General features: G+C 32.3%; 1 protein-coding gene across 3 annotated transcripts in view; it reads left to right on the plus strand.

Moving 5' to 3' along the window:
- VPS13B (vacuolar protein sorting 13 homolog B) overlaps positions 1-13,376 on the plus strand; it is an 818,081-nt gene that overhangs the window by 419,578 nt on the left and 385,127 nt on the right. For all 3 annotated transcript variants that reach the window (XM_065895774.1, XM_065895773.1, XM_065895775.1), the window contains exon 24: positions 1,278-1,481. In XM_065895774.1, the coding sequence (XP_065751846.1) occupies positions 1,278-1,481 (204 nt within the window). The remainder of the gene's footprint in view (positions 1-1,277; positions 1,482-13,376) is intronic.

Consider the following 13,376-nt stretch of genomic DNA (forward strand, 5'->3'; position numbering starts at 1 on the left):
AAAATTTTTCTAAGAGCTTTTTTGTAGGCTCTCTAGCCATTAGATTTTTTTTTTAAACAAAAAGAGCTATAACCTGAGATTTGAGACTTCATCACACAAAAAGCAGGAGAAAACTGTAACCCATATACTGTTTTATATCAAATAAGGATTGACAACACTGTTTTTAGGCATCTGTTCTGCCCACATAAGAAGCCAGCTTTATCATCTGGATGTGTCCTGGGGCTGAAACTTCTTATAAATATGAGAATTTCTTTCTTTCTTTTTTTTTTTTTTTAATGGCAAGCAGAATATGGTATCCAGCTGTGGATTTGCTTATACATTGTGTTTGCATTTTTCCCCCTAGGCTTGTTTTATACAGTATATGGCAATATGTTGTCATACAGATTCCATGATTAATGCTTATTTATGAAATCTTATGTAAATATCTTAGAACTTAGTCAAACAACGTGCAAGTTAAACAATTTTTTTTTCTGAATATTGGAATGACAAATCTGAGGGGAATAGTAGGTTGGATAGTTTATGTTCTTTATCTATAGAAAAGTCTCATATGTAACATTTTCCTTTTACTATTCTGTGTTATATCTTTCTTTTTTACTTTATTTTGCTGGGCAAGAAATCCAATTTCAGATTTATTCTTCAGAAAATAGAGAAAGTTTAAATGTGTAAATAATTTAGAAATAAGAATGGTAATTATTTCATGTATAACTAAATAATCATGTTTACTAGGATATATTTGACTTCTAATTTTGATCCTGACCTCTGTTTAAAAGGCATTTCTTTGTGGTTGTTCTATTAGTCATATATTAAAAGAAATCTACTGTACCATAATAAGCTGTTTTATTAGCATTATTTTATTAGCATTATTTTCCCACAGAAATGCTAAATTGCTTATAAAATATCAAAATGTGACTGTGGCAAATTAAAAGTATGAATAAATTAATTATATTTCTCAAATTCAATTCATGATAAAATGTTTAATATTGTATATTTTTATATGAATTATTTTTCTCTATATCTCATCAGAATTGTGGTATTATGACAAAATAGTCATGATCATATATATAATAATTACAGTATATATAATATATAATAATTATATATCACAGATTATAGGTTATGATATAATACCATGATCAGTGATACAATGATAGATTTTTGTTTCATATATTCTTATTTCCCTGGACTTGTTTTCATTTTCTCACATTTAATATTTTAGTCAGTTGTGACCAGAAGTTGAAAGATTTGTTTTTCCTTTTTATTTTTTCCCTTCTGCTTAGGTGCAGCTCTTATATGAGCTAACTGATACCATGAATGAAGTCTGGAATAAGATTCAGAAGAGAGGCAATCTCAGTTCTTTTTCAGCTTATCCGGAGTCCATAGTGGGGCCTGTCCCTAGTTCTCCAGTTAGAAGCAGTATAGGCACAGCTCCTCCAGATACCAGCACATGTAGCCCATCTGCTGACATTGGAACTACTACTGAGGTGAGTGTTTTTGAAAAATTCTGTTACTAAATGAAGGGTGGTATATATACCACAGAGTTCTGTATCAGGATTGAGAATGAAGATGACCATACCTCTCTGGAAGCTAGTGAGTTTAAAAGGTTCGTGAGGAGCTATGGTAGCAGTGGCTGTGTATTACTGTTTCTTTTAGGTCCAAGTATTTTAATCACTTTTAGTAGTTAGTGGGGTAGTTCAGGACAGTAGGGGTTCTGTGAAATGGCAAAAACTGAGACAGTAAATGTATGGTTCCTCAGAAGTATGGAAATGTAGAAGCTGATACAAAAGAGGCTCAGAACCAGAGTGCCTTTGTTATCTTTAGGTTAGTGATTTTTCAGTCTTGTCTGACCCAAAGTTCTCTCCTCTTCCTTCTGATCATAGAAGCCTTTCTTTTCATTTTTAACACCATAACTTCACCCAATGTGCCAGTGCCCCTTTTAATAACAAATGTTTTATAAAGCCCCCTTTACTATCCTGAAATGAAAATAAACATAATATGACCTACATATACATATAATTTCAAAAATATCTAGTATTTTGAATAAAATATAAAGGAGTAAAGGAAATTAATTTAAGGTATAGTAAATATTATTTTAATATATAAATGCTCAGGCATGGTTACATTAGAAGTTGTAATGAAGTAGCCAGGTACATAGAATTACTGTGAGCGTGTCTGCCGCATATAGACTTGTGCAGGTCTTTGTTAAATACCACAAGTTGGTACTGTTGTTGCTGTGATTTCCTGAGGTGATGGCAAACTTGATAAAGTTTCAAACAAAAGTTTTTATTCTTTTCATTTCAGTAGTTGCATTTCTGGAACTCTTAATAAATAAAATCATGCATAAATGCAAAAGTATTGTGTTTAGATTTAAAACAGAATTCAGTTTTATGCTCAAATGTTGACTTATAAGCAGGATTTTTACCTACTTCAATGTCTGTAAGATAGTGTTCATTTTTCAGGACAGTCCTATATATCATAGGACCTCTTGATACCGTAACTGCTAACCCTTAAATTCCAGTAGTGACACCCAATCATTGAGTCAACCAAAAATACCCTAATACATTTCTGAAACACCCCATAGAGGCTTACCACTGAGAACTACTGTAATATAATAGAGGTAGAAGTTATGTTTTTGTTTTTGCATAAACACATGCTGGAGTAGATCTGTTTGACCCCTGCATAAATAATTTCTCTATCCCTGCTCATTCCAAATCTTAAGAAACACAATGACCTACGTGATAGGATTACTTTTTTCCCCCCAAATGAAAATCTAGGAATGTGCCCTTATGGAGTCAATGGGACATATCCTTTTAGGGTAAAAACAGTGAATCCTTTCTTGGAGATTCTTAATATTGTTAGAAAAGCTCTTGCAGTAAAGAAAACTTTGACTTTCTTCAACGCAGTACTCTCCAAACTCATTTAACCAAAGACCCCTTTATCATAGCCTACATGTTAACATTGCACAAAATACACTTTGTGAAATACTTTGGTAGAGTAATCAAAGCTTGGGGTGATACATTGCTAAACAAAGCTAGTACAAGTGAAATTGATAAATGAAGTTAAATATTGTGGACATTTGGCAGAAAGGAGAGTGTTTCATTAAACAGTTGTTCACTAAGTACTGTCTGTATTCATTGGAACGTCAAGATGAAAATGAGTACCTATCTTGGGAGTAGTCTTTTAGAAAGAAATATTTAAGAAAACATTGCAAGCCCAGAAAAGACAGGGAATGGTCACACCTGTTGGTCATACATTTAGAGCCTGCCATTCACACAAGTACAGATTGAATGGTACTTTCTAGAATTGTGTAGTGTCCAACCTATACAGAAGGACATGGTGACCCTGATTATAAGATGTGATAGAGATGAGCATGCCCTGCAATTATAGAGAAATTATTAACAAATTCATTCTATGAGATCTGTAGGTATTTTACAAAGGCAGTAACATATGAGATGGATCTTCAAAAGTGAAAAAGACATTAGTATCAATTTTGTTTTAGTAGGTATATAATAAATGTGATAGACTAGAAGAATGATGAGGAAGTTAAGAAAGGGAGAGATTAACAAAGAGATTTTCTCAGTTAAAAAAATTAATTCTGATTTCAAAAATAAGTTCCTTACATGACTGCAATTAATTTAAACTTAGAATGTTGAGGATTTTTTTCTGATTGGGTTATAAAGATAAATAATGAAAATGCTTCTAGTGGATTTGTTAGTTTTGTATTAGGTATGGATTTAATCTGATCTGTGTGAAAAAGATCTGAAAGTGAAAGAATCTTAATGCAGAAGATTCACATTAATATTCCAGAAAGACCATATAAAGCAGCTTACATAAGGTAACAGAGTTATGGGGGAAAATGTGGTAAATATTTTCAAAATGTACCCTCTTTTGTTTATGTAGTGTGGTTAAGAAAAGAAAGAGGTGAGTGATTGCTAGCAGTCCAGTATGGATTTGAAACCCACAATCACTTGAGAAGCTTGTTCCCTGAGAAATATCTTAAAATAATTTAGGTTTGTTTTCCATAAAGGGCAGGAAGATTTTTGTGTAGACAATTTTGATATGGTGATCAATGTTAAGCCTTTGATTTAACTTTACAAATTAGAAGGTGTTCGTGTATTGAACACTTCATGTTTAATTTCTCTTCTTGCTCTCAAGAAAATATTTATGTGGAGATCAAGATTAACTATGTTTGCATCTGAGTTTAAATTTACCTCTTTGAGAATTAGCCAGTAAATGATGACATCAGAAAATATAGTCATTGTTTTCTCCTTTTTGTATGAATGCTTCATCTATGATTAAATCTGTGGTCGTTTAATTCATCCAGAAGTCAGAATTTGTGCTCAGGCTTTCATTTCACATTTCCTTTTGTTTATAGTGCTGGTAAAATTGTGTGTAATGACCTTTGTAATTTTTATTCCTTTTGTTTTGAGTTCCAACATGGTAGATATGTTACTGTGATCCTTTGAATTCCATTTAAAAAATGTTTTTCTAATTTTCATGAAGCTTCCTGTATATTTAAATGTGTTACAGACTGAATGGAGATAAAGCCGTGTCCTCTTACTGGAGAAACTACTTAATGAATGGGGCTAGGGAGGACAGTGTGGAGAGGTTATGCATGTATTTTGTTATAATCCATAATAGGCCTTTATGCCTATTTGACCTGGCATTCCCAGGAAGCTCTAGCATCCCTTTGCTCTTGCTAATCATTGACTAATAATCTTTTGATTATAAGAAGACATTCTGTGGACAACACTATCATGTAAGCAACAGAACTGTCTGCATACGAATTTAAATATATGGTATATGATAATCTCTAGGTCCATCCATGTTGCTGCAAATGACATTATTTCATTTTTTATGGCTGAGTAATATTCCATTGTGTATATACTACATCTTCTTTATCTATTCATCTGTTGATTTAGGTTTCTTCCATGCCTTGGCTATTATAAGTAATGCTGCTATGAACATTGGGATGCATGTATCTTTTCAAATTAGAATTTTCTCCAGAGAAGTGCCCAGGAGTGGGATTGCAGTGAGACCTAGAGATTACCATATTAAGTGAAGTAAGTCAGACAGAGAAAGACAAATATCATATGACATCACTTACATGTGGAATCTAAAAAAAATGATAGAAATGAACTTATTTACAAAACAGAAATAGACTCACAGAGATAGAAAGCAAACTTATGGTTACTAAAGGGGATGGGGGGGATAAATTAGGAGTTTGGGATTAACATCTACACACTACTGTATATAAAATAGTGAACAACAGGGACCTACTGTATAGCACAGGGAACTATACTCAATATCTTGTAATAATCTATAATGGAAAACTGAGTCTGTAATGACTCAGTTCCCAGTCGTTACCCTGACTTTGTGTTTCCTCTTCATTTCTGACATCTTGAGATTTCCCTTTATTTATTTCAAGTTTAACTATTATATTAGTTAGAAAAAGATGACATTCTCTTAAGGACAAAGGTGTTGACTGGGAAGGGAAACCACGGGAGATAGTACAGTACCTGGAGCTAGTAACGCTGGGATGTTTTTGCCATAAATAGGCTTACGGGCAGGGAGAACAGGGAATAATACTGACTTCATTCTCCTCCCTCCTTTCTATCTCCTGTCATGTTCCTCATTAGCTGAAAATGACCAGAAACCAGAGGACAAGAATATTTGTACATGTTGTTCGCATAGATTAGCCTCCCAGGTAGAGAGGGTATTAATGATTGAAGAGTAGGTCTACAAGACCAAAGAAAAGATACACAGCACTTTAATGTATTAAAACAAATTCTTGTGTTTTATCTAGAATTTCAGTGCTTTTGTAGTAGAAAAGGAAAACATTCATTTCAACTTAGTGTGCCATGTTACTTGAATTTAAATTTCTTTAACATCATTGAGTACTAAGAACTGGTCTTTGGAATCTTTGTTTTTCTCATTCTGCCTTGTACATATTATATTAGATTCTCAATATCATTGGTAACTTTTTTTGCTAAATTTTTTTTATTGTGGTAAAATTAAGTTACATAAAATTTATCCTTTTAACCATTTTTATGTGTACAATTTTGTGGCATTAAATGAATAATCTCAGTGTTGCACAGCCATAACAACTATCCATTTCCAAAACTATTTCATCATTTCAAACAAAAACTCTTTTCCCATGAAACAGTGACTCCCCATCCTCCCAACCCCATCCTTGGTAACCTCTACTGTACTTTCTGTCTCTGTGAATTTGCCTCTTCTGGGTATCTCATATAAGAGGAATCGTAAGTATTCATTTAGCTTATTTCATTTAGTATAATGTTTTAGAGATTCATCCAGGTAGTAAGAAGAATGTTTTATACATCATCCATGTATAAGAATTTCAATGCCCTCTATGGCTGAGTGTTACTCCATTTGTGTATATAGCATACTTTTTTTATCCATTGATCTGTTGATGGACGTCTGGGTTATTTGCTCCTTTTGGCTATTACGAATAACGCTACTATGAACATTGGTGAATAAAGGTTGATTAACTCTTAATGAAGTAATTTTTCCCTGAAGATATTATATGCATTTTATATGACCTGTGCATGACAAACCATTTCAAAACTAATACCAGAAATGCTATTTTAATTTTTCTTTACCTGTTGAAATATTGGGTTGGCCAAAAAGTTCGTTTGGGTTTTTCCATATTATAAAAAACCCGAAATAACTTTTTGGCCAGCTCTATATGTTGATAACTGAGTTATTTGGTATAGAAATTAGGGGGTAGAGGAAAGTGAATGCAGAATCATTAAATATACTTTATTTAATACTGATTTTCTTACTCAGAAGAGCACATTTCTGTCATTTTAATGAGATTTGCTTAGTACCAGCATGAATGTTATAGAATTAAAATGGCATTTAATATTATGCCTAAATGTATTCAAGCATATTTCAAAGTTTTGCCAAAAAATGTGGTACTAAAGGGAAAAAAGTGAAAATTAGAAGTCGTTTATTTAGTTTCCCTAGTAACCTTGCAAACAGAAAAATAGAATGCTAGTAATTTATTTTCTCTAAGGTGTATTTTTTTTTTCTCCTGGGGAAAGCTAGCTAAATTCTGTGTGCTGCTTCCCACTTTTTGTCATAGACTCTCTACTTTGTCAGCTTTAAGAATTGCCTTCCTCTGACTTTGGTATAATAATTTTGCAGAGCTTGACAAGTGAGAAAGATGTTTCTCTTAATTCCATCAATTTACACCTATACTATTGAAAGGGATTGTTGGAAGATCATTTACTAGAAAATTGAGATGCAGTGAATTGAAGTTAGTGTCACACAAAGTAGGGACTGGTCCAGCTCATCTGAGTGTGATTCTAAGTTAATGGAATCTATAGAAGTCACTTTGGAATCAGACAACTTGAGTTTTTAATCTCTGCAGTTTATGATCACATTATTTAACCTCTGTGATTTAGTTTCATCATCTCTAAAAGTGGGGATAATGTTAATATTCATCTCAATATGTTAGTACAGATATTAACTGAGTATGTATAGTTTGTCCATATACTCTATGAATGTGGCTCATTCCTCTATTTGTATTTTCTTTAATTTCAATAAGATTTTAGTTTTCTTTTTAGAAATCTTGACCATTTTGTTATAGGAGTACACTTATTTGGCACTTTTATTTAGCACTTTTATTCAGTTGATACGATTATATATTCAGTACTTGTTTCTTCTTTATTCCTTTAAGGTGACTAGTAACTTTGGTTGATTTTCAAATATTAAGCTGATCTTGTGTTTCTGGAACAAACCCAGCTTAGATGTAATATATTTTCCTTTTCATATCTTGCTGGATTGTGTTTGCTCATATTTTATTTAGGGTTTTGGTATCATAGTCATGAGTGATACTGGCCTTTAACTTTTCTTTTACATAATATCTTTGTTGTATTTTGGTATCATGATCACACTGTCTTCACAAAATGATATGAGAAGTGTTCCCCCTTGTTTTATTATCTAGAAAAATATGTTTTGTGCGGAAATTCTCACAGTCACTGTATATTCCCATGATAATCAACAAGGTAATCCTAACTGAAAAGGCACTTGTGTGTAACACATACCTCATCCAAACTGGGTCTTAGTTTAGGCATTCTTTGCATATAGAAGAAGTTTTAACTTAGAAGATTATTAGAAAAGAGGTAAGGACTGGATAGACAAAATACACTAATGCCATCATCATAAAGGGAATATAGGCAAGCATCTTGTTCCAGGTTCCCAACTCCAACAATGGTATTGCTGTATTCCTAGAAAATGAATTTTATACTACTCATTATTGATAAAGTAATACTTAATGGTAAAATAAAGATGTTTTATGGTGTTCTGGTAGCCCAGGCTGTATAAAATGAAACTAATAAACATAGTTTTTATAGATGCTAAACAAATACACTGTCTTTTGATATTGTGCAATTATGACTTTATGTCCCAGTTAATGTTTTTATGTCAAATGTTTTATTCTGGTAAAATATACACAACATAAAATTACCTTTTTAAACCATTTTTAAGAGTACCCTTCTGTGACATTAAGTACATTCACATTGTTGTGCAACCATCACCATCAACCATCTCCAAAACTTTTTAAACTTTTCCCAGCTGAAATGTGGTACCTGTTAAACAATAACTTCCCATTTTAACATTAAGTCTTCCGATCCATGAACATGGGACATTTCTCCATTTGTTTGTGTCTTCTTTTATTTCTATTAGCAATATTTTATAGTCTTTCACTTCCTTGGTTAAGTTTATTCCTAAGTATTCTATTCTTTTTGATGCTATTATAAACAGAATTGTTTTATTAATTTCCTTTTCTGATTGTTCACTGTTATTGTGCAAAAACACAGATGTGGGTTTGTATCTTGCTGAATTCGTTTATTCTAAAATTTTTTGTTGTTGAATCTTTAGCATTTTCTACATATAAGTTCATGTTGTCTGCAAACAGAGATCATTTTGCTTTTTTCCCTTTCCAATTTTGTTGCTTTTAACTTTTTTTCTTGCCTAATTGCTGTGGCTAAGACTTCCAGTAATATGTTGAATAAATATTTCACTTAACTTTTTAAATATTAGGCAATATTTTCAAGTTGAACATAATTTTCTTTTTTGATAATAATTTTCTTTTAAGGAAACCTTCTAGCATGTTTCAGCACTAACAGATTTTGTTCAAATAGCAAAAGACGTATTGAAAATTTGACACTGTTACTTTTTCTGTTCCTACATTAGTTGTACTTTTATACTATTCTTTTCATCTGCAATAAGTGTTAAGTCAAACATTATGGGTTGGAGGTAAAATGATTTACACTGAGAGGTTTATATTGGTTCAGAAGTAACAGTGTTAAATAATGATTATACTGTTTCAGTGCCATACTGGATGTGAACTATAAACTTTCTATTATCACCCGTCACCTATTATCTTTATCATCATAGGATAACCCTAATTTGAGTAACCAGTACGTACTCTGTACCAAACAATAGTGCTTGGTACAGAGTAGGTTTTAAACACATTGTTCTTTAATATATGGATGTTAAATAATTTGGGAAGTCAACTCACTTTGACGAAATTAAATCTGATTTATTATAGTACAGGGCATAGAGATGTATATATTCATTGTCACTACAAATATATTTTGATATGAATTCATAAAAGCATATATTGAGTTTATTTTTTCTGTTTGTTTTTATGTCTTTTGTTGTTTTAAACATAATTCTTTTATATTATTTATCAGATCTGTTATCTGAATTTCTTGAGATTCTAATCCTACTGTTGTATTCTTAACCCTTGCTCTTAGTAGACTGTTTCTTTATGTGTTATGTGCTCTTCTCTTGGGAGTTCTTTACTAGTGCGACTTTATGAGACTCTTGCATAGTGTATGAGGGCCTGTTCCCCAATAGGGATTTTCTGTGTTTCCTTCTCTGAGGGACTCCAAGGGCCATCACTAGCCTGGGACCCCTTTACTGTTAATTTCGTAGCTAGATGTTTCTTGAAACATTTTGGTAGTATGAAATCAAGCCCTCACACCTACATGTAACCCAGAAATGTGTTTAAAAAGTCTCAAGGGTAACGTTTTTCCACTACTTAGGCTAAGATAGATATTTCTTTTTTCTTGGGTTTATTCTGTTGTTTTTCTAATTTCTTAAATTGGATACTTAGCTTAATAATATTCAGCTTTTAAAATAAATTAAGCATTTTAGTCCTTTATCTTTAGCAGAATTTATAATATTTAACTTCGGGGATGGATATGTGTATACACCTAATATATAGGTACACTGGGAAATTTAGCCCATCACTGCATTGCTGCTTCCCAGAGAAAATTCTGTATTACATAGAAGGGTGAGCAAAAATTTTGGTATGAAACAAGATGTCTCTGGCACGCTAATTCTTATCATGGACCCAAAGTAAGGCTTTACCTGTACACTTGTAGAACATATTTCACTGTATTTCAGCTAGTTAAGGTTGTCAAAAATTTGTGTTCAGGGAGATGTTCAGGAAAGTGAAACACTATATAATCATGTTCATTGAAATATTTATGCCATTTTGCTTACAAGATAGCCCAACAATAAAAACTGCCTTTGAAAGTGCTAACATTTTGATGATTTGTTTTAATAACAAGTAAACAAAGCAAATAGATACACAATACACAAATACATACACATTCACATATTTCCCTTATAAGGTTAAGTACATAAACTGTTAAGTCTTTTTTTTTTTTTTTTTTGCGGTACGCGGGCCTCTCACTGTTGTGGCCTCTCCCGCTGCGGAGCACAGGCTCCGGAAGCGCAGGCTCAGCGGCCATGGCTCACGGGCCCAGCCGCTCTGCGGCATGTGGGATCCTCCCGGACCGGGTCACGAACCCGCGTCGCCTGCGTCGGCAGGTGGACTCTCAACCACTGCGCCACCAGGGAAGCCCTGTTAAGTCTTTTGGAAGCTGTTCTAATTATATAAAATGTTATTTTGAACTTCTGGATTTTCAGTACTTACCATAAAGGGCATGTAGGAAGGACAATTATTATGGATAGCTATATTGTGTTGATGAAATTAAATCCCTCCAATTAAGTTGTGATTTTAGGCAAACCATTAAGCATTTTTTCATTTTAACTTCTTGTATATATGTATAATGTCTTTGATAATGTCATCCTTATTCACAGCATTTTAAAGAAATAATTTTAAAGCTTTAGAAAAATATAAAATGCTGAATGAATGCTAGAATATTGATTTATAACTCAACCTACGGTAAAAATTGACAGATTAACCAACAATGTTGAGAGGTTAGAGGGTCATGGCAAAATTCGAATTGCATGTTTTATTGATTCTGGAATTAAAATTACTTCAGCAGCCTAGTTCTCAAAAAAATCCAGTATGTGCTGTATTGTATAGCATGGAATATTGCCAGTATTTTATAATAACTTTAAATGCAATGTAATCTATAAAATATTGAATCACTCTATTGTACACCTGAAATTAATATAGTATTGTAAATCAACTATACTTCAATTATAAATATATATATTTCCAGAAAACAATCCAGCATGAAGTGGTTCATTTCTTAGTCCCCAGTAATTATTTAAAATGCATTTATTTTCAGTTAAATCCAAAGTGAAAATTTGGGGGGAAAAATGAATGAAGGTGGTCAAAAGGTACAAATTTCCAGTTATAAAATAAATAAGCCCTAGTGTTGTAATGTATGCCATGGTGACTGAAGTTAATAATACTGTATTGTGTATTTGAAAGTTGCTAAGAGAGTAGATCTTAAAATTTCTCATCACAAGAAAAAACAATTTATGACTGTGTGACAATGGATGTTAACTAGACTTACTATGATCATTTCACAATATATATAAATATCAAATCATTATGTTTTATACCTGAAACTATTATAATATTATATGTCAATTGTATCTCAAAAAAAAAAAAAAGTGAAGTTGTTTGGCCTCAACTGCTATAGCAAAACTATTGTCAGTTTTTCAGGGTTAATTAAGTGCAGTTAACCTAAGCAGCAATCTACCTCAAATTATTATTCTAGACAACCTTTTAGAACATAAGTTTAGTTTGAACTTTTTTACTCAGTTGATATTTTAAGGATGTCTCATAATAGTTTTAAATCTCTTCCTCAAAATAGACTTATTTCATTAAATATTTATCTTTAAATGATTTTATCTTCAACATTTAGGGAGAAACTTTTATTCAAAGTGTAGAAATCTTAGCATTTAGACGATCATCTAGTTAATTGAGTAGCTGTTGAATGAACATACATATATAATACATATATCAAAGTAGGTTATTGTTTAGCCTTCACATATGAATCAACACAATATTTTGTTGTCATGCTTTTCTTATTTCAAAATAATCATGCTGGAAAATGTCTCTAATTTCTCAATTATTGGCTTATTTTTTTATGCAAATAGTTTTATTGCATAAATATAACCTATTTATCTGAGGTCACCTTACGTTTGTTGTGCTTATTTATATTATGTATCTGTATGTTTAAATTTCTAATTAATATTTGCATTCCAAAAGTCCATAAAATTTAAAAACACTATTTAAGGTATTTGTTGCTGAGTTGGGTAAGAACTATTATTTTTAAATTATTTCGACAATAAAGAATTCACCATAAATGAATCTAGTTTAAAAAAGTATGCTCTTAACAGTTGCTTGTGTTAAGTAGAAGAGAAGTATTTGCTTATATGATCCTTGGATGACTTATACTTTAAACTACGAGTAATTCTTTTTATGTTGACATGTTGATAAGGAGCAGTATACTTTTCAGTGGATATAGCTCTAGCTTCCTGAATATCGATCTCAGTGGTGCTAGAAGGGGAAATATGAGTGGCAGGCTTAAGTAGTGAGCTTAAAAACAGTTATTCGTTTTTCCCACCCTTCACATTGAAATGGTGAGAGCAAAGGTAGTGGAAACCACAGCAGTCCACTTGTTATCGTTGACTTAAGTACAAACAGCAGTGGAAGTGTTTAGACCTTTGGGAAGTTTTGTGATTGAAAAAGAATGCTGGAGTTATTTTGATAAGGGAGAGTAGCAGTGTGGCCAAAAGTATGATCATCCCTGAGCTCTGAAGCAGGCCAAGGATGAAGGGCTGAAGTGTTTGCTCTTCCAGATGAACAAAGATAAATTCAGCTAGCATAATAAACTCAGTATTTTGGTCAATTTGCGACAAAATGGTGAAAGAATTGAGCTGTATATTTTAGACCTTGGCTAAAGAGGTGTGGGAAAATAGTTCAGCGTCTCCAATTCTGGCTCAATTTTTGCTATAGATTTAGAAATAGAGCAGAAAATTAATGCACAAACATATTTAACAATACCGCACCAAGTGTTGTAAATCCAAAATGAAAATTGAAACTGCATGAAGAAGGAGAGTAAAACTTTTTC

The sequence above is a fragment of the Phocoena phocoena genome, chromosome 17 (assembly GCF_963924675.1).
Source record: "Phocoena phocoena chromosome 17, mPhoPho1.1, whole genome shotgun sequence".
Lineage (NCBI taxonomy): Eukaryota > Metazoa > Chordata > Mammalia > Artiodactyla > Phocoenidae > Phocoena > Phocoena phocoena.